The sequence below is a fragment of the Nakaseomyces bracarensis genome (assembly GCF_045282275.1).
Source record: "Nakaseomyces bracarensis strain CBM3 chromosome Unknown Scaff13_0, whole genome shotgun sequence".
Taxonomy (NCBI): domain Eukaryota; kingdom Fungi; phylum Ascomycota; class Saccharomycetes; order Saccharomycetales; family Saccharomycetaceae; genus Nakaseomyces; species Nakaseomyces bracarensis.
The window spans coordinates 1,343,832-1,367,666 of NW_027263959.1; the positions used below are offsets into that span (position 1 = coordinate 1,343,832).

Below are 23,835 nucleotides of genomic sequence, written 5' to 3' on the forward strand. Positions count from 1 at the left end.
GCATAATAATCAAATTGCTCATCGCATGCATCGCATCGCATCGCTAACTTGAAAAATTACTATGGGTAAAAAAATTCCACCAGAAAAAGGCCTACAACCCTAATAAGCATAAGAACTTTTACAACGCTGATTAATAACAAGCTTAGAGCTATTTGATCTAAAGTTATCCTATATAACAATATTACTCGGTTGAACACATCATATTCTGTTTAAGGTTGTTTAATTTTAGAGTTTTGTTTTCCAGTTCGTTTTCCAGTTCCTGTAGGTGTTGGACTAATTGCATAACTTTGTACCGTGTATTCTGGTACTTGGTCATTCTTCGAGAAAGTATAGAGTTCAAATCAGCTATCTGTTGTTCTATGAGTTTTTTCCTGAGAAGGATCTTCAGCTTGTGTTGCTTCAATAACTGGATCTCCTCTCGGTCTGTTCGTAGATAATAGTCGATGATCTGAGGAACATCGTTGGAGAGAGTTGTATTGTCCTCTGTACCTTCTAAGTTTTCTATGAGTAGGTCAAATTCTGGACCAAGATTCAAACTAAAGCGTGAATCGACAACCCCAGTAAGGGGTAACAGCACTCTTTCAGCCTGTTCTATATCTTGTTCAGATGGTGGTGCTGTGTTTTCGCCCTTTATTGAAACAACGATACTTAATATCTTATTGAAATAGGTCTTTAAAGCACGATTCCCCCTCTTAATAATTGAAACCTTGTTCTTCTGAAGACCTACAACCGTATTATCACTATTTAATTTCTTTACACTCTCTACACGCCATTCCAACGCCCTAGGACTAGGTATAATAACTTTTCTTAAGTTTATTTTCTCATACATGACCGTATCTGTTCTAATATATTAGAGCAAGAACTACAAAGAACATTTATAAGTCATTATACATTTTTGTTCTACATACAGGCACCTTATCAATGTAACATAAGACTATTATTATGCTCCAAGCTGATATTAACAAACAAAAAAGGAAGTAATAAAAGAAGTACACTCTTACATGCACACAAAAATATAACCCTTAAGCTTCATATCTACTTTATTAACTAAACATTTTCAACTATTTTAGCCGACCAACCTAAGTAAGGCTATAGCTATATACTACTTGGATACGTTATACGAACAATCACATTCACCTATCGTACTACATAATATCACAACTAACGAATATGACGCAGACACGTATTCAATGACAACATGTGACTGTGCTAATTTTTTTTTTTTTTTTCAATTTGTGCCGGTGAAGAAAAAAATTTTTTTTTTCAGCGATGAGGAAACATGAGAAAATATTATATAAATTGGATAAAATTTTTTTATTTATTAAATTTTCTTTATTTTTTCTTTGTCATTTACTTCAATTGTAAATTTTATTATTATTTAATCCTATTTCATTCTTCTTCTTTTTTATTTTGTTTTAGAAAGAAGAAATCACGACCAATATCATATCAACACAATGGGTGCCTACAAGTATTTGGAAGAATTGCAAAGAAAGAAGCAATCTGATGTTCTAAGATTCTTGCAAAGAGTCAGAGTCTGGGAATACAGACAAAAGAACGTTATCCACAGAGCCTCCAGACCATCTAGACCAGACAAGGCTAGAAGAATGGGTTACAAGGCCAAGCAAGGTTTCGTTATCTACCGTGTCAGAGTTAGACGTGGTAACAGAAAGAGACCTGTTCCAAAGGGTGCCACTTACGGTAAGCCAACTAACCAAGGTGTCAACGAGTTGAAGTACCAAAGATCCTTGAGAGCTACTGCTGAAGAGAGAGTTGGTCGTCGTGCTGCTAACTTGAGAGTTCTAAACTCTTACTGGGTTAACCAGGACTCCACCTACAAGTACTTCGAAGTCATCTTGGTCGACCCACAACACAAGGCCATCAGAAGAGATGCTCGTTACAACTGGATCTGTAACCCAGTCCACAAGCACCGTGAGGCTAGAGGTTTGACTGCCACTGGTAAGAAGTCCAGAGGTATCAACAAGGGTCACAGATACCACAACACCCAAGCCGGTAGAAGAAAGACCTGGAAGAGACAAAACACTTTGTCCTTGTGGAGATACAGAAAATAAGCTCACTAATGAAAAGAACCAATTTTTTTTTATTATTAAGCATATTTCTGATACATTTTTTCACCAACTTGTGTGTAGGACTACAATAGTACTTCAAAAATATTGATAAAAAAAAGAAATTTTTTATTTATATAATAATATATATAATAATCTATATACAACTGAATACTATAAAAAACCTTCACCCAATTCTCAACAAAGCCAATAAACTTCAAATAAAGTCAAAAGGAATAGGAGCAAGAATCAGATGCCTAGACGGGAAGAGGCTAGAGGCTAGAGACAAGAGGCTAGAGTCTAGAGACTAGAGAGGTCAATTTATTTTTTCTTTCCGCAACTCAATTAACGATTTAATTTTAATTCTGGGTCATGAATTTTGGTGCAAATGATTTAAAATATCTACCGGTACGAGTCACGTTCCCAATGTGTGGTAGAAGTTATTTATAATTTATATTTTTGACCCTGCCACCCTATGAGAGACATGGGTACTAGAAGAATTAGGCAGAAGTTCTTTTTAATAAGACTACTAAGGCAGCCAGACAGAGCCAGAGAGAGCCCGAACCAGACAGGGCCAGAGAGGGAGAAGGGGCGAGTAGGAAGGAAGAGGGGAGGGAGGACTTGGTCTTAGACAGGAGTGTTTAGGCAGGAAGGGGACGAGATAGAGACAGAGAGAGAGAGAGAGAGAAGTTAACTATAATATAATCAATCAATTCAATTAATTTCTTTTCATAAGACTATTAAATAAATTTATTTCAATATAAACTATTAAATAAAACACCAGAAAAAATATATATATAAGACAACTCTATTTCCTAATTTGAAAGAAAGAAATAAAACAGTAGAGTCAAGCTAAGTTTTAGGGGGGAAATATAGGGAAATATAGATAAAAACCATATAAAAGAAAAAAAAAAAAGCACAATGTCTAATTATACAAAGACTGCCATTTTGTCGGTTTATGACAAGACTGGTCTATTAGATTTGGCTAAAGGGCTAATTGAGAACAATGTACGTATTTTGGCTTCTGGTGGTACTGCCAACATGGTTCGTGAGGCTGGTTTCCCAGTTGAGGATGTCTCATCTATTACACATGCTCCTGAGATGTTAGGCGGTAGAGTTAAGACTCTACACCCTGCCATTCATGGTGGTATTCTTGCTAGAAATTTGGAGAGTGATGAGAAGGATTTGAAGGATCAGCACATTGACAAAGTCGACTTTGTTGTATGTAACTTGTATCCGTTCAAGGAGACCGTTGCCAAGGTTGGTGTGACTGTTCCAGAAGCCGTAGAGGAGATAGATATTGGTGGTGTTACTTTGTTGAGAGCTGCTGCCAAGAACCACACTAGAGTTACTATATTGTCTGATCCTAGCGATTATGCCATCTTCTTGCAGGAATTGAAGGAGAGCGGGGAAGTGTCACAAGAGTTGAGAAACAGATTGGCTTTGAAGGCCTTCGAACACACTGCTGACTATGATGCTGCCATTTCTGATTTCTTCAGAAAGCAATATTCCGAGGGTAGAGCTCAATTACCTCTACGTTACGGTGCTAACCCACACCAGAGACCAGCCCAGGCCTTCGTGACTCAATTGGAAGAATTGCCATTCAAGGTGCTGTGTGGGTCTCCAGGTTACATCAACTTGTTAGATGCATTGAATTCTTGGCCATTGGTCAAGGAGCTGTCCGCATCTCTAAATTTGCCAGCTGCTGCTTCATTCAAGCACGTTTCCCCAGCTGGAGCTGCTGTGGGTATCCCTCTATCAGATGTTGAGAAGCAAATTTATTTCGTTTCTGAAATTGACAACTTGTCTCCATTGGCTTGTGCCTATGCTAGAGCCCGTGGTGCTGACAGAATGTCATCTTTCGGTGACTGGATCGCTCTTTCCAACATTGTGGACGTTCCAACTGCCACTATTATCTCCAAGGAAGTATCCGATGGTGTTATTGCTCCTGGTTTCGAACCAGAGGCTCTAGAGATCTTGAAGAAGAAGAAGAATGGTAAGTACTGTATTCTACAGATAGATCCAAACTATATCCCAGATCAAATGGAGTCCAGGGATGTCTACGGTATCACTCTACAGCAGAAGAGAAACGATGCTATTATTAACCAATCTTCCTTCAAGGAGATTGTTTCTGCTAACAAGAACTTGACCGAACAAGCTATAATTGATTTGACTGTTGCTTCTTTGGCTCTAAAATATACACAATCTAACTCAGTTTGTTACGCCAAGAATGGTATGGTAATTGGTTTGGGTGCTGGTCAACAATCCAGAATCCACTGTACTAGACTTGCTGGTGACAAGGCCGACAACTGGTGGTTTAGACAGCACCGTAAAGTGTTGGGCATTAAGTGGGCTAAGGGCGTTAAGAGACCAGATAAGTCCAATGCTATTGACTTATTTGTTACTGGTCAAATTCCAACAGAGGAACCAGAAAAGTCAGAATACGAATCGAAGTTTGCTGAAATTCCAGAACCTTTGACTCCAGAGGAGAGAAAGGAATGGCTGTCAAAGCTAAACAACGTTTCCTTATCATCAGATGCATTCTTCCCATTCCCAGATAATGTCTACAGAGCTGTTAAATCTGGTGTTAAATACATTGCAGCACCATCTGGTTCTGTTCAAGATAAGGCTGTATTCGCTGCAGCTGACTCGTTTGACTTAGTCTATGTCGAAAACCCAATTCGTTTATTCCACCATTGATAGTAAGGATAGACATCTTCAATAATTCTTCATTTAATTAATACAACTAAAATTTGAAAACTAAAAAAAATAAACTTCATAGAATTATAATACTAGCTGAGATATTTTAAAAGCCCTAAGGATTATCTTTTTTATATGTTTGTTGCTTTTTACTATTGTAACTTTTTATCAACATATTTTGTGAAGGAAAATTAGAATGTAAACAATATAGGAAGTCAATGTTCTATTGTGTATCTAGTCATTTTCACTAATTATCATTTTGTTATTTTAATATAATAGATTACTAAGTATCTACATTACATTCTAATCACAATTCTTGATTATCTTACAGAAGTCTAAAAGCGATGGGAACCTAATATATTTAATTGATGCTGAGATAACCCCAATTTATGATTCTAATAGCGGCGCAAGTCGTTTAATCAACTGTCTTAACATCTTTTATTAGGAATTAGCATTAAAAAGCTTACGACATTTCAAGGATTCTTACGAAATATATATAAATACAATTAATAATTAATAAAAAAAAGTTGTCTGCAGTATGGTTTTACCCAAATGATCATCGACCAACAAGGGTCTACATAGTGTTCAGGAATATACTGCGGTGAAGCGACAACAAAGATGATCGAACTCAATCTACTAGATTCAGAAATACCTTTGCAGGTAAGCCTTGCACCAGAAGAGAGCTCAAGATCATGCACTCCACTTGATCTAACTATTGGTGACCCGTCAGCGGGGCTACTTCTGTCTCATCCATATACGTAATGGCAACAACTACAAAGGTGGCAGCCCGATCCAAACCTCCCTTCCAAAAACGACTCAAAACCCTGTTGCCAGAGGAGAAGTATAATGAAAGGAAGGCCTCCCTTCCCGAAGAAAAGAAGAAAAGATCAAACGCACCTCGAGTTCCTTGAGACTTTGCCTCTCGAGCGCTGAAAATGTTGGGCGATTGGTCGGTAAGTTAAGCAGCAATAGCAAGGACATCCTGTAGGATATCAGACTTTCATCTGACATGCCACATTGTTCCTCTTACCTATTAGATTCACCCAACGCGGGACTATGGTGATTTTATATCTTAAAATGAAAAGAATTATATAAAAGTACAGTAACAATCGAAAAACTATCTCATCACAAATAGGATGTTCTTTATATACCAAGGAAAAAAAATTTTCAATGTAGAAACTCAACATCGTTTTATCATAAAATACGAGCCCTATATATCTAGTCCAGTTAGGTATTGATAATTCTTGATTAATAGATCGATGGTATGTGGATTAAGTCTGTAAAGAGTAGGCAATAAGATAATAACATTCCCTCTCAGTATTATTATAGGTTAATTCTTAATCCTCAGTATACGGGGTGAAGAGATCCAATGTGTACGCTATTCTACAATTATTTGACTACATTATTGTTTTTATGATTGACTAACTATTCTTTACATTTCATTGTAGACATTGAGAGATGTAAAGTATATATATATAATTACTATTTTCAGATTTAGAATGTGAACATAAAAAATATGGCATAAAGTTAAACTGTTTATGTTAAACAATATTTAACTTGCTGTAGGCTTCAATTTCAGTGTTACAGCAACAACATTTCTTGAAGCCTCTTGAACCCATAGCATAACGGCATCCATCACATATGGCCAGGCATCGACAAGGCCATAGGACGATATTTCTAGTGTTATCTTTGCAAATCACACAACTTAAGTCGATTTCAGAATCAAACTGAATAGTCATTTTATTTTGAGATTCACTTTTACCGATTCTTTCAACGAAGGCTTCTGTTAATATACCATCGGGATTTAATTCACTGTATTTATTTCTCGTCAATGGCGAATTTAGGTCATTGCGATACTTAAACCTTGACCAGACACTAGTATTCCAAGTCATACCATCTAAAGTCTCCGAATCTTCCTTAAATGGGGTGATTAGTTCAATCACCTCCTTTTTTAGGTCTCTTGCTTCCTCGATTTCATCGATTTCTTCTTCTGCATCCGAATTATCACCGCTTGGTATATAGTCTTTTGAGTTATCTTCCTCTGGAAGTAGTAGAGGGAGAATATTGTCGACATTCTTATTAGGCATGGACATTGTTGATGGATCAGGTTTAGTTAAGAATTTATAGTAATTGTTTTCTGTGATATAGTCATTAAAATCGTTTTTAGGTATATGAGTTTGGTTGTCAGTTTCAAGTTTTATAGTGTTCTTCTTGGGTTTCACAAAATGGAATGTTTTCCTCGCCAGCAAGGATATACAACCCACTACAAATTTCAAGTTTGGAGCAAACAATGGGCCAGTCATAGGCAAATAATAAAGAAACTGGTCAAATAATGACATTTTCTTCCATTTCATACTTTCCTCCGACATTGGGTTCTGTTCAGCAATATCCTCTGGTGTGCCTTTCACCATATTAAGATAACCACTGATAAGGTAACTATGGTGTAGGCTCTCTGGAACATTCACTCCGCCTATAGAATTCTCTACAGACTCTTCTTTATTGAGTAGTAAACCGCCAATTCTACCAAGGAAAGTTTCCATAACCTGTGTCACTGTTTGTTCTGTACTAAAATCCAGGGCAACCTTTAAATTGTCAAAGAAATAGAAATACTTCAGCTTATCTGGGTTTCTCTGATTATTGATCCCCTCATCTTTTTCGAATGGGCTATAGCGAACAACTTTAGCAACTAAGTATGGAAGATATGTCGCTATGAATACGAGAGTGGATAATAGAATTTCGAAAGTGCCTCGAGTGTTGTATCCAAAATTTATTGAGCTATCATAATCAGGACCTACCACAATTTCGCAGTAAGAGGCAATCTTAGTAAGTTCAGAAATCACAGAACAAAAGAATAGTTTATCACGTGCATTAAATAATTCAATACAATGAATAAAGAGACTATCAAGTAAGCTGTATCTTATGGAAATTCGTTGTAAATTGCGTAGATCACGTATTGAGCCATCTAAGCTGTTCTGAATCTCGATAGCAACAATAAGAGGGTGAGCATAAGTAGAATTTAGTAGTTTCTTATTCGTAGTTGTACATGAAAACTTCTCAATTAAATTAGCGGCTAAAAGCCAAAAATAGCAGAGGCGGCATACGTGGATAACTTTCAACCTATCGTAGCTACCTATCAGCGATTCAGAATAGCATAGTAAAGTGAATAATCCAAAGGCTGACGTACCATGAAGTAAAACTCTTGACCACAGAGGGAGAGTTACAGGAGCCATTCGGGTCCTCATGGCACATAATTTCGATATCACTTGTGAATTAACCCAGTAGACAATGTACGCCATTGCCAATGGATTGGCTGCTAAATTAAAAATATCATTTATAAGTTCAGGCTCGAACATGACTATTAACTTCGAAATATTTAAAAATTCAACAAAAATTGGATATGATATATGAGGAGATTAAATGACCTTTAATAAACCCCTTTAAAGTATTCAGTGTAAATTAATATGATTGAAAGGCAAATAAATATTCTACCGAAGAGTAGGACCTTGTTATAAGAAGGTTATCCACTGCTTCTTTGGATGGTCTTATGTTTGGGATTTGAAAGAATTCAAAAAATAACAAAAGTACCAAGGTCCTTATCGAGGTCTCTTTAAATAGCGAGATTGTGGGTTAATTTAAAATACAACTAAATAAACCTAACTTCATAAGTTATGTTTTATGGTCGTTACGTTTCATCTGACATTTCGTAGCCATCACTAGATTTTTTCTTTTAAGGTATCAAAACCATATCCAGGAAACCGGAACGACAATCTCAAAATTGTACGATGTTTTTACAGGACGTGTGAACTGACGAACCTAAAAATAAGCCTTAAACTATTATATTATATAACTAAAATAAGATATAACATAAGTTAGCACTATATATTTAGATTAACATATAAAAAACAATTTATTGTTATGCAGGGACCTCCTTTAACGGAATGGAAAGTTATAGCAGTTTTAATAACCAGTATAAAATAAACAAGGAATGCATAGAAACGGAAATATACCCAGGAAATATATAAAAAAATTTAAAAATTAACATAATAATATCCATTCAATACTATTGGAATACTGTAATTATTAAAAAAAAAATAAAATAATTATAAAAAAAAAAAATAAAAAAAATAAAAAAAAAAAAGTTTGTTCATCACAAAGCCTAGTTGATAAATATAATTACAATTAAGATATTAACTCCATCATTTGTGTGTTTTCTTTTTCTATCTGTTCAAGTCTCCAGTTTTCGTCATCTTCATTCATTTCTTTGATTAATTCCTCTTCTTCCTCCGTCAATCCTGATATATCTTGAGTAGGAATGTTCTCTGCATCCATCCTTACACTAGGTGCACCTTGCATATACCTGATATTCTCCAGGCACCTAATACGGACATCTTCTAGAAATTTTTTGCTATTTCGGTTCTCATATAGGTTATCCAGCACTGGATATAAAGAATAGTCTGGACCAAAACTCTCCCTGAATGGGAGATCGTCTGGTAGATCTTCCGGCAGTAGGACATTATTGAGTATACCGGTCTCGTAAGCCCATAAACGTGAAACATTTCTTGGTGTGTATCCACCACCACCAACAACTAGCATAGGGATCCCAAAGCTTCGTACAAATTTAACACATTCTCCATGTGCTTTTATATTTAAATTGAAACATCCTAATCTGTCATGCCCTAACGAGTCAGCACCACATTGCTGCAGGATCACAGTTGGTTTAAAGGAGGTTATTAGAGGATCAATGATCGATTTGAAAAGGTTAATATATGAATCATCATCAATACCATCTTCTAAAGGAACATTCATAGCAAAATGCTTACCATTCGCACAGCCAATTTCGTCATAGTTACCAGTACCGGGAAAAAATTCACCGTTGTATTTATGAAAAGAGACAGTGTAGACTCTATCTGTTGTATAAAATGCCTCTTGTACACCATCACCATGATGTAGATCGATATCTATGTATAGAACTCTTGGATGGTAACGTAACAAGTTTAAAATAGCAAGTACGATATCATTAACATAACAAAATCCAGAAGGGCTATTTTTCTTTGCATGATGTAAACCTCCTGACCAATTAATGGCTATATCTGATTGATTGTTTATTAGTTTTCTGGATGCATCAAGAGAGGCACCAGTGTATAATGAACTGTATTGAAATAAATTGGGGAAAATTGGACAGTCATCTCCTATATTGAACTTTTCTAGGGTACCTCTCGGTAGCTTGTTTAAGTTTTCTGGAGTAACTTTGGCAAGAAATTGGACATAATCTTCGGTATGAAACTGTCTCATTTCCTCGGCTGTTGCCTTTCTTGTCTTGTAAAGATCCATAATTTTATGAAGACCATAGCCAGAGACCAAGTGATCAGTTAACATCAACCTAATCGGTTTCATAGGGTGTCGAACACCATAATGGTAATGTGATACTTCGGGATTTATATGGTATGATACTCTTGGTGCATAGTTTGAACCAAACTCATATAGAGGTTGGTATTCTTTGGTTTTGTTGTCAACACTGAATGTGGTTGAAGACATTAATTATATGCAATTTAACCAGAGAAGCAGTTAAATCTTATCTTTTTTTTTTAGAAAAAATTAATCACGTAGCAGTTGTGTTTAGCTTTTTGTTCCTGCCCGATGGCTAAAATATGCCGTTTTTTTTATTGTAATGTATGATTTTAAAGTTTATGTTTATTTGAGCGTTTTCGTTTTAGCTCAATTCGTTATATCCTTTATTTACACGGGAGAGACTAACACCTGTATTCAAAATAAAACAAAAAATAACAATCTTTATTAGCACTTGAGAACTGTTATATAGTGTTCCTAATCTCAAACAAATTGAAGACACGTTGATTAGTACTTTTCAAACACCCCCATATAAACAACAAAACTTTTACTTTTAATTTGCTTCAGGGAAGCTTCACAATAGTATGAGAGAGAAATGATGGAAAAAAAAACCGCTTAACTGTCGTTTAGTATGACAAAAACGTGATTGATTTATCTTTGGTTACCACTCTTATGGGTTCAAGCACCTCATGATGTAGCCTTATACCAGAGCAATAAAATTAATCATTTCTATCAATAATTTAAAGTCTGTTCTTTCATATGGTACTCTGTATGCAAACTTCCCAAAAAGGGATCTTTTTGTTTTTTTTGTAACGTACTTCCCACCCCCGTAAAACAGTTGTCTTCCTAACAAAGAAATCCCGTTAATTTATTCAAGTAATATGACAAATAGACAGTGGACTATGATAACGAGTCTGTAAAACACAATACATATAAATAACAGCGAAAAGGATTGACAGAAACTAATAAATACCCAGATGGCTTATCAATTCCTTTGTTTTTAGCCGCTCTTCAAAACGGCTAAGGATTAGAAAAATAAAGATCTAGCACGTGTATACTCCGGGTAAAAAAATTAAGTTCCAAAACATTTTAGCCGCTGATATAGCAGTCTTATAAAACATATAACTACGGTTAGTATTTTTGGAGGAAAGAAAGCAAGGGCTATTATATCAAGACAAAATGCATAAAGACACAGCAGATGTGGTGAATTTCTTGTTAACAAATCATATTGAGCTGATACGGGAGCCTCTCAATGGTGAGTTGAGTCAAATCTATTGTCTTTTTGATGCTAAGGATTTAACAGAAGAGAGCTTTATTGCTATAATGCATGAGATCAGAGAGGTTGCTAAGGGTGCGTTCGTCTTAGAGACTAATCCAATTTCAGGCGAGGAAGCTATTAGATTTGTGGACACCGTTATATTAAATGAGCTGTACCATTTATTAAAGAACAAGAAAAGAGTCCGGCAAAAAGAGGAAACTAGAAGCGTTAATAAGGCTGACAAGTTCAACAGACTAATTGAATATAAAGAGAGTAATTTTTTGTACCGGATTCAGCATATATTGGACAGGAAGACGCAAGCATGTATGCTAGCCAGCGAGCGAGCTCGATTTGTTTACCCCACTACTCCAATTGTTCCACGGTGTGATAGGCAGGACCATAGAGCTCTTCTAGCACAGTGTGTGATTATTGTAAACAATAAGATTGTTTCGTTGAAGTGGTCAAATTTCATCACCAATGGCGATGACTTCATTCATTGTGTCCAAAATAAAATACATTTTGTTCCCAATATCAAACCTAAAACAGATGTCTCGTTGGGAGACTGTTCCTACCTTGACACATGTCATAAGATGCACTCCTGTAGATACGTACATTATTTGCCATATATACCACAAGCATTGGAAATCAAGTACAAGAAACAGTTATCTGAACAGAATGAAATTAGGGCTATTAATCCTGCAATATGTCTGTATACAAGAGGAGAATGTTGTACAAACTTGTCCAGGTATGTGACTCCACCACAATGGATCCAATGTGATGTCCGAAAGTTTGATCTACAGTCACTTGGAAAGTTCTCAGCTGTCATCGCTGACCCTGCATGGAATATTCACATGAATTTACCATATGGTACCTGTAACGATACAGAGCTATTAAATCTACCCTTAGAGATCTTACAGGACGAAGGTGTTTTATTACTTTGGGTTACCGGTAGGGCTATTGAGCTCGGGAAGGAGTCTCTTCAAAAATGGGGTTATCGAGTAACAAATGAAATCTCCTGGGTAAAGACTAATCAATTGGGAAGAACAATTGTCACTGGTAGGACAGGTCACTGGCTAAACCATTCAAAGGAGCATTTACTAGTAGGGCTTAAAGGTGATCCCACATGGATTAACAGAAATGTAGATGTTGACCTCATAGTTGCACCCACACGAGAGACATCACACAAACCTGATGATCTTTATGGAATTGTAGAGCGGTTAGTTGGTTTGCACTCGAGGAAATTAGAGATATTTGGAAGAACACACAATTTGAGGCCCGGATGGTTAACAATAGGTAATCAGCTCGATGGCGTGCATTTAGTTGATCCAGAAATTAAAAGAAAAATTGTATGCTAAGAAAAACCATTACAACAAAATAGAATTGCTAATAGTTATTTCCATTCCATTTTATCCAACAAATTGACATATTATATCCTTTAATGTCATTTGGCTCTTATATATCGAACAACAATTTATTCTTATCACATTTATCAAAGCAATTCATCATAAGTTCTATTATTTCGCAATTGTGCGGGGGAATCGCAAAATTATTCCGGCTTTTTTTATTTTTTTTGAAAGACCAATTATCATATTATTAGCTTAGACACAGCCGTACTATCTTAGCTGACTACATCCATTTTTCTTTGCTTTCAACTAGTTTTGCTCTCAAAATATAAAGTAGATCAATATGATAATCTTATGTGACTGTGTTTACACCCCTACATACTATTAGCAACATCCTTACATTACACTGTTCAATGGGTAAAAGTAAATTATCGAGAAAAAAAAGTTCAAAATATCTTCGCTCTTTATACAATTAACAAATTATTTCACATTTGTACGGTGCTGTCTAAGTATTAGCTGGGTAAATTTATTAATGGAATTTTTTGAAAAGAATCTCCCTGAAAATTTTAGTACTTCCTAAAAATTCATCAAATTGTGTTTTTATAAAGCAGTTGGTACGTGTGTTTCTAAGGTGTGGCTTATATTTTTCAGATTGAATAAGGTGGCTTTCTACAGGGATGTAAGTGAGCAAAAGTAGCGAAAGTAGCAAGATGGAAAGGTTTTGTAGGGAGGAAGAGTTCTTCCTGGCCTTTGTCCCACCAAAGAAATCTTGAGGACCTAGGCAGTGGTAGTTGTTGTGTACTAGGCTTCCGTTTCTTAACATGGTAAGGGGATTCATCTATTGTAGTGAGGGTACTGCTTAGTGGGAGGTTCTCGGCAGGCTGTTGGTAGAGGGAGTGAGATGAGCTTTTTTCCCCTTGACCTTACAACTCCTCCTTCCAGGTGTGAATATCGTCTCTCACTCAGAGAGAGGCACTCTTTGTACCAAAGTGTTTACTGTAGTGTTGTCTAGTGTAGTCTAGTGTCCAGTGTATTGCTCCTTCTGCTAGTACTCGGTTTAGCGATACTGGGAAAGTAGGATCAGACTGGCAATGGTAGCCTCTATTGTTTGTTCGTGAGGTGGACGGGGGAGGAGGCACTGGTTGTGCGATGGTCTATGTGTCTTGGAAGTGTTGGAAGGAAAAATCTTTGAATCCAGAAGGGAAAGCTGGGTTGAATCTTGAAAGAGAAAAAAAAATTATGTTAAAACTAACAATTTGAAATATAGGTATATTTTAGCATTATCTGAAATTATTCTTTATTTCTATTGTAGGAACCCCGAAGTAGAACCCTAGAACGAAAATGTATGTTATAATATGTGCAATAAGCAATAGATGATTTAGATGGATAATGTTGATAGATTGAAAGAGTACGATAAAAGATATGGATTTGAATTCGATGAGGGAATTGTGGTAAATAGGAAGCAAATAATACCAAGTTATCAATCAATGGATGAACTAGATATATTACTAGCTCTATATTGAGGGCGATATAGAGAGTACTGGCGGGGACTTAAGATTTGATATGTGGAATTGAGAATCCGAGAAATGATATGTGAACAGTGATAATAAAAACAAAAAAATAGATTTATACTTGATATAAGTGAATTACCATCCTAAAGCATAAGTTTGATAAATTATCATTAGTCTGATCATCTAGTTAATGTCTGCTTTTTTTTAAAGCAAAGATAAACATGTGAATTCATTTTTACTAACAAATAATCTTTTAATTAATTTTTGAAACTTTTTCCCTTCCTAAAACGTTGTTTAATAGTTGTTATTGAATGAGAAATCTATAATGATAGACAGGAGGAAAATTATTATATTTCAAAATGATTAGAATTGTATTTTTGCAGGGCTAACTTACGTACTCAAAAGAGACTTGCCGCTTCTGTCATTGGTGTTGGTAAGAGAAAGGTCTGGTTGGACCCAAACGAGACCTCTGAGATCTCTCAAGCTAACTCCAGAAACGCCATCAGAAAGTTGGTCAAGAACGGTACCATCGTTAGAAAGGCTGTTACCGTTCACTCCAGATCCAGAACTAGAGAACACGCCCTATCCAAGAGAAACGGTCGTCACACTGGTTACGGTAAGAGAAAGGGTACCAAGGAAGCCCGTTTGCCATCCCAAGTTGTCTGGATCAGAAGACTACGTGTCTTGAGAAGATTGCTAGCTAAGTACCGTGACGCTGGTAAGATCGACAAGCACTTGTACCACGTCTTGTACAAGGAATCCAAGGGTAATGCTTTCAAGCACAAGAGAGCTTTGGTCGAACACATTATCCAAGCTAAGGCTGATGCTCAACGTGAAAAGGCTTTGAGTGAACAAGCTGAAGCTAGAAGAATGAAGAACAGAGCTGCTCGTGAGAGAAGAGCCCAAAGAGTCGCTGAAAAGAGAGAAGCTTTGTTGAAGGAATCTGCTTAAATGTGAATTTAAAATCCTATATTTAGCATTTCTTAAGAGGAAAAGAAAAAGAATTTTATTTTTATTTACATAACAAAATCCTAATACACACCACTACTTTAAAATAAAAAATTAAAAATATATATTATATTACTGTATCACTTAACACATTCTATATAGATTAAATGTTGAGTAATGTTGGTTCAATCATCTATTTTATGACTTGGAATTACTTCCCACTCACATCTGGAAAATAAAAAAAAACCTTTCATGATGAACTTCGGATTAAGTTTAAATACTTAACTATGAATTTTTAATGCTTTTATTTATAGTAATTTACAGACAAAGTTAACTAATTCTTTACCTTATTATCAGTTAATAAATTTATGGTTTTCTATGACATGTTAGTACCAACCCAGAATTTGCATGAACTATAACTTCCTATTGTAAAGACTAAAGTAAAACCTATAACCCTTCTCAGTTTCGGGAATACCCTTTACAATTTCATGACACCATTCTTCTGAGGCATATTCATTGGCAATGACGACATTTGGTGGAACGAAATCTTTTAATTTATCTGAAACATCAATAAATTGGGCATTAAGTTTAGTCTTCTCCAAGAAAGTATCCATTTGAGGGATTGTAGTGCCCTCGAGTGGGATTATTTTAGTTATCAACCAATTATCGACTACATCTAAACACTGTTTATAGATTTCACCACCTCCTATGAGGTAAATTCTTTCTATATTATTATCTTGTGCAAATGATGTCCGTAGCTCTGTAATACAATCGACAAGAGAATTTGAATGATAAACAGCATCATCTATCTTCTTTAAAGGACCACACTCAAAAGATCTAGACACCACAACATTTATTCTATTTGGAAGCGGCCTAAATCTGGATGGAATAGATTCCCAGGTTTTACGTCCCATGATAACAACATTGCGCTTTGATGGATTAAATGTGGAAGTTGTAACTTCTCTAAAATATTTCATCTCTTTAGAGAGTCTCCAAGGAAGAGCACCCTGGAAACCAATACCCAAGTCTGGTAACAAACATGCTACAACACCAACCACAGGAATCTTTGACATTGTTCTCTATATCTCTGTATATAAGAACTCCTTAGGTAACTCTTTGTTAGCAATTTTTATATTGATTAAGACGGCACTCCTTCAAATAAGATAAGTAGGAAATTATATACACAGAAGTCTATCTAACACAAATCTGAGTTAGACTTTTTAATATTCGAGTTCACATAAAATAGATTAATTTAAACATCCAGTTTCTATTGATTATCACATACGTAAAAACACTTACTTACTTACAAACACTCACTACACTAAAGAATTATATAAACTTTTCTTAATTTCATTCTAGTGCTACCAATCAATCCTTTGATTGAAAACCTAGGAGGAAATAAAAAACAACTTGTCAGACTGCCATTTGTACCCACCCAGACCCTAAACAGAGAATTCATGTCCGAAGACACTCAACTCCTAGGCCATAACACTTGTTCCTTCCACTGAGAGAAGTATACAAGATGGGTAAAGATCATCGCGCCATTTTAACAACCCGTAAAAGGAAAACTCCGAAGAGCAATCAAATTACGGGCATACGCAAACAGCAAAACGTAAAGGGGTTGAAGAGACAGTATAGATGACCGAACCGCTTAGGATTACGGAACCAAACTATATCTCCCTTGCGGGAGAGGCGTCAACTTCGATGGTGTGTTTCTCACTCTAGGGTACAAAGGTTCTGCGGCTCATCAACCAAGTTGGATTCAGTGGCTCATTTGAAGAGTCAAAGAGTGACGATTCCTATAGAAATGATCCTACTATAGAATGTGTTAGTCAAAAATATTCCATATTATTGGATAAATAGTTTCTTTAATCTTGAAGAATTTCCTCATATCAAAATTCTTATTAATTTTTTTTTCAACCACAATATTATTCAAAATGTTTTGTTGGGATTAAAGAATCAAAGGTATTGGTATAATACATACTGAAGTACGTCGACACTTTTTTTATGAAGGGAAAAGAAGAATATGAAAAGAGAGAAGATGGAAACAAGAACTATACAACTTCGAAATCCGATGCCCTTATATAGTTTTTCAACCCGTGAAATTTTCATTTGAAGTCAAAAAATTTTTCGTTCTTGTTATGACCTAACAGTACGGGTAACCCCTATAAACAAATTAGGGTTTTGATCACAACCTTAAGGTCGAAGTTAGGGCATAATACAACAAGAGCGTCAGTAGAGTTAGGTTATTTTTGGTGATATTGTTACAGCTTAACTACAGCTATAAAGATAAGTTGAGTGATAATACGTTAAGGATAGAATAGGGATATTAACTTAAAATTATTCCAAATAGCCTAAATGAATATGAATTATGAGGTATAGTATGTTTATAGATACAGTGCTTATATAGGAAGTATATCGTGTAACGTTTTTCTATTGTAGAAAGTAGTCATTAGATAACATTCAAGAAAGGTAGAATAAAATTTGATATGAGGGTAAAGAAAATTTTTTTGTTATTAGATAAAGAGCATATTACATCCTCATGCTTCTTCTCTTGAAGAAATCAATGACTTTCCTGGCTGTAGATCTTTCCTGAGTGTTTTGTTCTTCTTCAGCTATCATGACTGATGCCCTATGTGAAGTCTTATCGGCAGTAACGTTAGTTTTCCGCTCTATAACGGATGGGAACGATTCTGACTGAACTGTACTGTCCTTTGTTGTGGCGCTAATTGATTGATTCGATTTATTGTCGGCACCATTATAGAACGACAGTATACTAAATCTCTTGCGGTCGGAAACCTTTCTCACAGGTTTTTCTCTTTTCTGTGGGGAAGCCTCGTTAGACTTTTTGCTCATAGAGCTGAAAACACTTGTGATTCTTTGATTCTGCAAGTCTGAAGCTACCTTTTTATCTTCCTGCGTTCTCTTTTTCTCTATTGCTAGAGAGGTGGTTGGCACTGTTATATCAGTAGCAAGAGTGTCTCTTGACTCATCCATAGAGTGGGACATATCGATTTCATTCCTCAAAGGTGTTTCATCTCTACCATTAACTTGTTTAGCGCTGTGGGAACGAGTTGTCATATTTTCTCCTCCAACATGGCCCAAATTTAAAACAATAGGTGATACGTTATTAGTTGAGCGATCTATGTCAACAGGATAATAAGATGTCGGGCGAGGTTTCGTATGCATATGGCGAGTATGTACTGTTGGATCCCTAATAGCTCGTTCAGCTATTTCACTATATTTATTCATGGAAGATGAAATAGCAGCGGGATTTGGGTTCATATTCTCATCACCTGGCGATTGTTTTTGGAAAGAGCTTTCCTCTTTACCAGGCAATGTACCAGGAGTGTAAGAAACAGCTCTGGCTGAATGACTTCTTGTATTTAAAAGGACATTTGTTAACGGTTGTAGATTTTGCGTTGCAGGCTTATCCTCGTCTTGAACACTTGATTCTAGAGACATATTGTTCATTGCCTGTATTGGTACTTCAGAATGTCTTTTGCTCTCTAATCTTGCCCGCTCTGTTCTAGTATCCACAGGTTGGGTGCTATATCTTTTTTCGTTTGCTTTATTAAATGACATGTTCTTACTATTGATAATTAATCTGTCCCATTGTTCGGTCTCAACAGATAAGAAGGATCTATGTGGTTTAAGCCATTCATGATTCTGTATGTACTGTAAATTAACTCTTTTATTTGGATCTGGTCTCAATATTTTCCTAAGGAGATCTCTCGGTATAGGTGTGATATATTCTGGGAATTTTAAGGGAGTCTTAGTAATATACTGATACAGTTTTCCGATGTCATCTCCTTCTGGGTTTGTGACATCATCATCCCACGGTAGGTATCCAGCGAGCATTGCGTATAGGATTATACCACAAGACCATACATCTGCTTTCCTAGCGAGGTATGGCCTGGTACTAATGACAAGCTCTGGTGCAGCATAACATGGAGAGCCGCACGACGTTCGCATGAATTCGTTATCAGCTAAAAACTCATTAACAAACCCAAAATCTGTAATTACTAAGTTCTCATTTTTATCCAATAACAGGTTTTCTAATTTAAGATCTCTATGGACTAAATTTTTAGAATGCATGTATCTGACACCACTGATAAGTTGTGCAAATAGTCTACAAGCTGTAGATTCCTTTAACCTTCTTTTCCTTTGAATATATTTATAGAACTCACCACCAGAGGCATACTCTAAGACTATACCGATGTATTTGGAGTTTTGTAATACTTCTTCCAGCCGTACGATATTTGGATGGGTCAGATGTTTCAAAGCATTTATTTCACGATATATTTTGATCTCTTTCTCAGTACTTTGTGCGATAGTATCTCTCCTGATCAACTTAATAGCAACCTGTTTCGAAACAACCGGTCTATTTTCCTGTCCTACGGCAGGAGACCTCGTCCATCCAAGCTTAACTTTACCAAACTCACCTTCACCTAAAGTAGACCCAACTATATATGGCCCAAATGTCACATGTTTCCTATTCTTACCTAACGTAGAATTACGATGTTGGGGCATATACGGATTCCTAGTATACGGCTCCATATCCGGACCTCCAGCATATGTATGTCTCTTTGGTATCGTTGCCATCACTTTAATTTACCTATTATGGTTGTGGTTTATTATTGATCCTTGTTGTATTGTCCTTAATTTCTATGTATATCTATCGATACTTCTTTTAATATTATACTTTTCCAGATCTCGGATTTATTATGCAGACGCGTCACGTTTTTTTGTCCGTTATGACTTAGAATTTCAATTCTTTTTAAAGAAATAAATGTATACCCAATCTTTTATATTCTAATTGTTGTTAATATGATATTGAAAAGTATGAAATAAAAAGTACACGCTTACGTAAAATATCGCAATCTAATAATAGAGCTTTTTAAAATGCTTGCTTGCACTCAAAAAAAAAACCAAAACATTGAAGAAGAACCCTTTGACGTGTCACAATACGAAAATCAAACAGTCGCTGTGTCTCTTTTTTTTAATTTTTCTGTTTTTTGCCAAATCCGGTAGTATATATCTCTATACGTGATATCACGTGCTTGACAATCGATAATAAATGTATATATACATATAGTTATTTCATTTAAGAATACGTTTTAGTTGAGATTAAGATTAAATTATCATTTATTTTTATATTGTCTTCTAAAAACTTATGTACATGTTAGTAGTTGTATTGAAAACTTCTGTTGTTTGTTTTTCATTGGTTTTTTTTTGTTTTATTTTACTAACAAAAAAATGTTTAATTAATTTTATTAGTTCGGAGGTAGGAAAACATTATTGTCATTATTGTGGGTTTAGTGGTTGTCATTTCATTAATATTGGACATATTTTCAGTTCCTTAGAAAAAACCACAATATTAAAACAAAACTAAATGGTGCAAAAAAGAAATAAAATATCAAATCATCAATTTAGGTAATAGGAAAAACAAAAAAAAAATTATATTAGTAAGTAGAAAGATGTAAATGCCATAAAGAAAAAGGTAAAAGAATTTATTAACTGCTGTCAATATGATGTTTTTTTCGGGTAATTCTTTGAATTTCTTTATGTGATTTACTCGCCCTTAACAACACCAACCTTAGCTGGTCTAATGACTCTGTCGTTCAAAGTGTAACCAAATTGTTGGACATGGAACACAGTACCTGGTTCTTTATCTGGTTGAGCCAGTTCGAAAGTGGCTTCATGCTTGTTAGGGTCGAAAGTTTCTCCAACTGGGTCCAATCTTTCAATACCATGCTTTCTCAAAGTTTTCTCAAACACATCTCTAGTCATCTTGACACCTGTGTACAGATCGTTGATCTCCTTAGACTTCTCCAAATCCTCTTCCTTGAAGGCGCCCAGAGCATGGCCAAAGTTATCAATGGATTCCAATAGATCCTTGGCAAACTTTTGTAGTGCGAAGTTCTTAGCCTTTTCAACGTCCTTCTTGGTAACTTCTTGTAGGTTTCTGAAATCAGCAACAGATCTCAATAGTCTGTCCTTTAGTTCTGCTGCTTCTTTAGTCTTAGCAGCTAATTGGTCCTCCAAATCCTTGACTTTCTTATCCTCAGCATTCGATTCATTTTCATCTGGCTTTGCTTCGGTCTCTTTCTTTCCATTAGCATCCTCGGAATATAGTCTCAAACTTTGGAACTTCCCGAATCTAGCAGTAGAGACAGGTGTATAATATGGAACAGTTCTCTTGACAATTGGCGTTAGTCTAGCTGCTCTGGTGACACTAGTAAAAGCTCTCATTTTTTTTATATATATTTCCTATTGCGTTGTTATATATTATGTAAAATCTAATTAATTAGAAGAGGGAGAAAGAAAAACAAGTAAAAGGTTTATATATCAAAATGGTATACAAGAAGATTTAATTACCAGTTGAGTAATCAAAGATTGCTTGTGTGTGTCATTGTCATAAGGCCTAACACTCACACATTCACTCACTCACTCACTCACTCAGAGGCCAAACGAACGTTGAAGAAAAAAAAATTTAAAGTTCAGCGTTTTTACGTCGAAGCGACTTTCCGGGGGAAAAACAACGAATTCAGTGCCGTAGAACAGAGCCTGTATTACCCGGACAAGTTATTTCCCAGAATTGAGTCACATGACTTCGATAAATGAAGTTGAACTATACCCATTGTGAACAGGATTCCCTCTCATCACACAGTATAGGTCTACTTGATCCAACTTTTCTATGTAACTATATCATATAATAACTAATTTAATATAATGTAAAATGTTTGAAATCCTCGTATATAAGATGCCATTAAATAAAAAATTGTTTATATACTGAATATATGTAAGCGAAGTAGTAGTTTATTGAATTGAATCGTAGTTTATGTTATTGGGTTATATTAGTTCATTCCTGCCAGCATATTGTTATGAACTTTTTCATGTCAACTTGTTTCTTCATTTGTCCCTGGATCCACGGGTGTTGGATCATTTGTCTTGGTGAGGGTCTTTCTCTAGCTTCTTTCCGTAGACAGAATTCTATGAACGATTTGAAAGCCCTGCTCCATTTTATATTTTTGTCTGGTTCATCGTCAAGATGTGGAGTAAAAGTCAGAATTAATGTCAGTAACTCAATTGGTGCTATGGTCGTCGCCATCTTATCTGGGCCAAAGGGGAAATGGCCTTGAGCTACTTCAAGGATCGTGAGACCCAATGACCACACATCGCAAGTGACACTGTATGGTTGACCTTGGATCCGTTCCGGAGCCATGTAAAAGGATGTTCCTGTGAAAGTTGTAGCCAGGGAGTTTACTGCCTCGCCACTAACTCCAAAATCACACAACTTTACCTGACCTTCTTCATTTAGAAGAATATTCTGTGGCTTTATATCTCTGTGTATAATTTTTTTCTCATGTAAGTAAGACAAGCCTCGGAGGACAGCTTCTGCTATCTTACCTAAAATTTTCTCTCCAATTCGTCCATTTCTCCTCAGCAAATTTTTGTATATGGCATCTAATGATTTACCACCCATATATTCCATTGCAATGTATATGCTGGAGTGTTGCTCATCAGTGAACATACCATAGTATCTAACAATATAATCTGATTTGAAACTTTTATTAAACTGTAACTCCCTCAGCAGTTGTTTCTGAAACTCCGGATCGCCGTTTAATGTATTTATTGTTTTCAGAGCAAATATCTTACTCCCATGTTTAAGTTTACATTTGGCCACAGACCCACCAGCACCTTCACCCAGCACACCTTGTGTTTGAATCTCGTCCATTAACCTTTTATAATGCCATACTTCCTCACTCAGTTCATCTATATCTTTATCTTCCAATAGGTGTTTAGGGACCTTTTGACTATCACTGCTACTATTATTATTCTCTTCAAAGCTAACCTGCCCTTCAGACTTTATTGGACTTGTATAGGAACTCCCACTTTGATCGTAAGCTGAGATTAGATTTGATAGAAACGAATCCACAGAAGCATTGGGATTATTACTGTTAGGATCAATATGGGTATTTTCTTTCCCACTTGCAGTAGTATGTGCACTCATTGGGGAGTGCACACTGTTCCTATCATTTATAGTTAACTGTTTCATTTTACCATCTAAACTGTTTAAAGAAGAGGTTTCACTAACATTGACATTGAGTTTTGGTAAGGGTGGTGGTAAAGGTCTTTTCATCTGACTGGAAGTTGTACTAGAGGGCCTCGACATTGGAGATATATTAAGCATTCCAGCAGGAGAGTCCGTTGGTCGCGGTGATGGCCCTTTACTGGTTGTTGTGCTCTGGATATTATTCAGAGGTGGAAGCTTTAACCTTGGTGACTTACTATTTTTCCTTGTAGATTCAGGAGGTCTAAATAATGATGCCATTTTCTATTGTCTTGTATGATTGAGTTTCCAATAAAAAGAAAGATGCAAAATGTGTATTTTTGAAAGATACTTTATTCCTTAACCAGTTTTTTTATCTTATTATTGTGCTCTGACTATATATATTTTATTAGTTGAAACTATTATCAATGATAAATATAAGAATCTCAGAATCCTTAAATTCGAATTGCCTTTTTTTTTAGTGATTTTGCTAGTTATAATAGGTTGTTTAAATTTTTTATCTCTATGTTTTCCTAAGGAATCATAAAAACAATGGAGAGATTTGGTGGATATACTCTAGTTATGCTCTTTACAATCCTATATCTAACTC

At 35.7% G+C, this 23,835-nt stretch overlaps 11 protein-coding genes across 11 annotated transcripts; 4 read left to right on the forward strand and 7 right to left on the reverse strand.

Moving 5' to 3' along the window:
* Positions 1–181: 181 nt before the first annotated feature.
* RNJ42_04625 (uncharacterized protein) lies at positions 182–829 on the reverse strand (the record flags this gene model as incomplete). The annotated part of the gene is made up of 1 exon (XM_071054789.1): positions 182–829. One exon carries the CDS (start codon positions 827–829, stop codon positions 182–184), a length of 648 nt encoding a protein of 215 aa, XP_070909482.1.
* A 625-nt stretch (positions 830–1,454) lies between these two features.
* Positions 1,455–2,069, forward strand: RPL15A (60S ribosomal protein eL15; the record flags this gene model as incomplete). The annotated part of the gene is made up of 1 exon (XM_071054790.1): positions 1,455–2,069. One exon carries the CDS (start codon positions 1,455–1,457, stop codon positions 2,067–2,069), a length of 615 nt encoding a protein of 204 aa, XP_070909483.1.
* A 915-nt stretch (positions 2,070–2,984) lies between these two features.
* On the forward strand, positions 2,985–4,763 carry ADE16 (bifunctional phosphoribosylaminoimidazolecarboxamide formyltransferase/IMP cyclohydrolase ADE16; the record flags this gene model as incomplete). The annotated part of the gene is made up of 1 exon (XM_071054791.1): positions 2,985–4,763. One exon carries the CDS (start codon positions 2,985–2,987, stop codon positions 4,761–4,763), a length of 1,779 nt encoding a protein of 592 aa, XP_070909484.1.
* A 1,541-nt stretch (positions 4,764–6,304) lies between these two features.
* Positions 6,305–8,116, reverse strand: RNJ42_04628 (ERAD-associated E3 ubiquitin-protein ligase ASI1; the record flags this gene model as incomplete). Its single annotated transcript, XM_071054792.1, has 1 exon — positions 6,305–8,116. The coding sequence occupies one exon, from the start codon at positions 8,114–8,116 to the stop codon at positions 6,305–6,307; it is 1,812 nt and encodes a 603-aa protein (XP_070909485.1).
* An 826-nt stretch (positions 8,117–8,942) lies between these two features.
* HOS2 (histone deacetylase HOS2) lies at positions 8,943–10,298 on the reverse strand (the record flags this gene model as incomplete). Its single annotated transcript, XM_071054793.1, has 1 exon — positions 8,943–10,298. The coding sequence occupies one exon, from the start codon at positions 10,296–10,298 to the stop codon at positions 8,943–8,945; it is 1,356 nt and encodes a 451-aa protein (XP_070909486.1).
* Positions 10,299–11,288: 990 nt separating this feature from the next.
* IME4 (mRNA (N6-adenosine)-methyltransferase) lies at positions 11,289–12,722 on the forward strand (the record flags this gene model as incomplete). Its single annotated transcript, XM_071054794.1, has 1 exon — positions 11,289–12,722. The coding sequence occupies one exon, from the start codon at positions 11,289–11,291 to the stop codon at positions 12,720–12,722; it is 1,434 nt and encodes a 477-aa protein (XP_070909487.1).
* Positions 12,723–14,092: 1,370 nt separating this feature from the next.
* Positions 14,093–15,172, forward strand: RNJ42_04631 (60S ribosomal protein eL19; the record flags this gene model as incomplete). The annotated part of the gene is made up of 2 exons (XM_071054795.1): positions 14,093–14,186; positions 14,589–15,172. 2 exons carry the CDS (start codon positions 14,093–14,095, stop codon positions 15,170–15,172), a joined length of 678 nt encoding a protein of 225 aa, XP_070909488.1.
* A 410-nt stretch (positions 15,173–15,582) lies between these two features.
* On the reverse strand, positions 15,583–16,242 carry DFR1 (dihydrofolate reductase; the record flags this gene model as incomplete). Its single annotated transcript, XM_071054796.1, has 1 exon — positions 15,583–16,242. One exon carries the CDS (start codon positions 16,240–16,242, stop codon positions 15,583–15,585), a length of 660 nt encoding a protein of 219 aa, XP_070909489.1.
* Positions 16,243–17,701: 1,459 nt separating this feature from the next.
* Positions 17,702–19,774, reverse strand: KIN4 (putative serine/threonine protein kinase KIN4; the record flags this gene model as incomplete). The annotated part of the gene is made up of 1 exon (XM_071054797.1): positions 17,702–19,774. The coding sequence occupies one exon, from the start codon at positions 19,772–19,774 to the stop codon at positions 17,702–17,704; it is 2,073 nt and encodes a 690-aa protein (XP_070909490.1).
* Positions 19,775–20,743: 969 nt separating this feature from the next.
* Positions 20,744–21,424, reverse strand: MGE1 (mitochondrial nucleotide exchange factor MGE1; the record flags this gene model as incomplete). The annotated part of the gene is made up of 1 exon (XM_071054798.1): positions 20,744–21,424. One exon carries the CDS (start codon positions 21,422–21,424, stop codon positions 20,744–20,746), a length of 681 nt encoding a protein of 226 aa, XP_070909491.1.
* A 610-nt stretch (positions 21,425–22,034) lies between these two features.
* Positions 22,035–23,507, reverse strand: MKK1 (mitogen-activated protein kinase kinase MKK1; the record flags this gene model as incomplete). Its single annotated transcript, XM_071054799.1, has 1 exon — positions 22,035–23,507. The coding sequence occupies one exon, from the start codon at positions 23,505–23,507 to the stop codon at positions 22,035–22,037; it is 1,473 nt and encodes a 490-aa protein (XP_070909492.1).
* Positions 23,508–23,835: the final 328 nt, after the last annotated feature.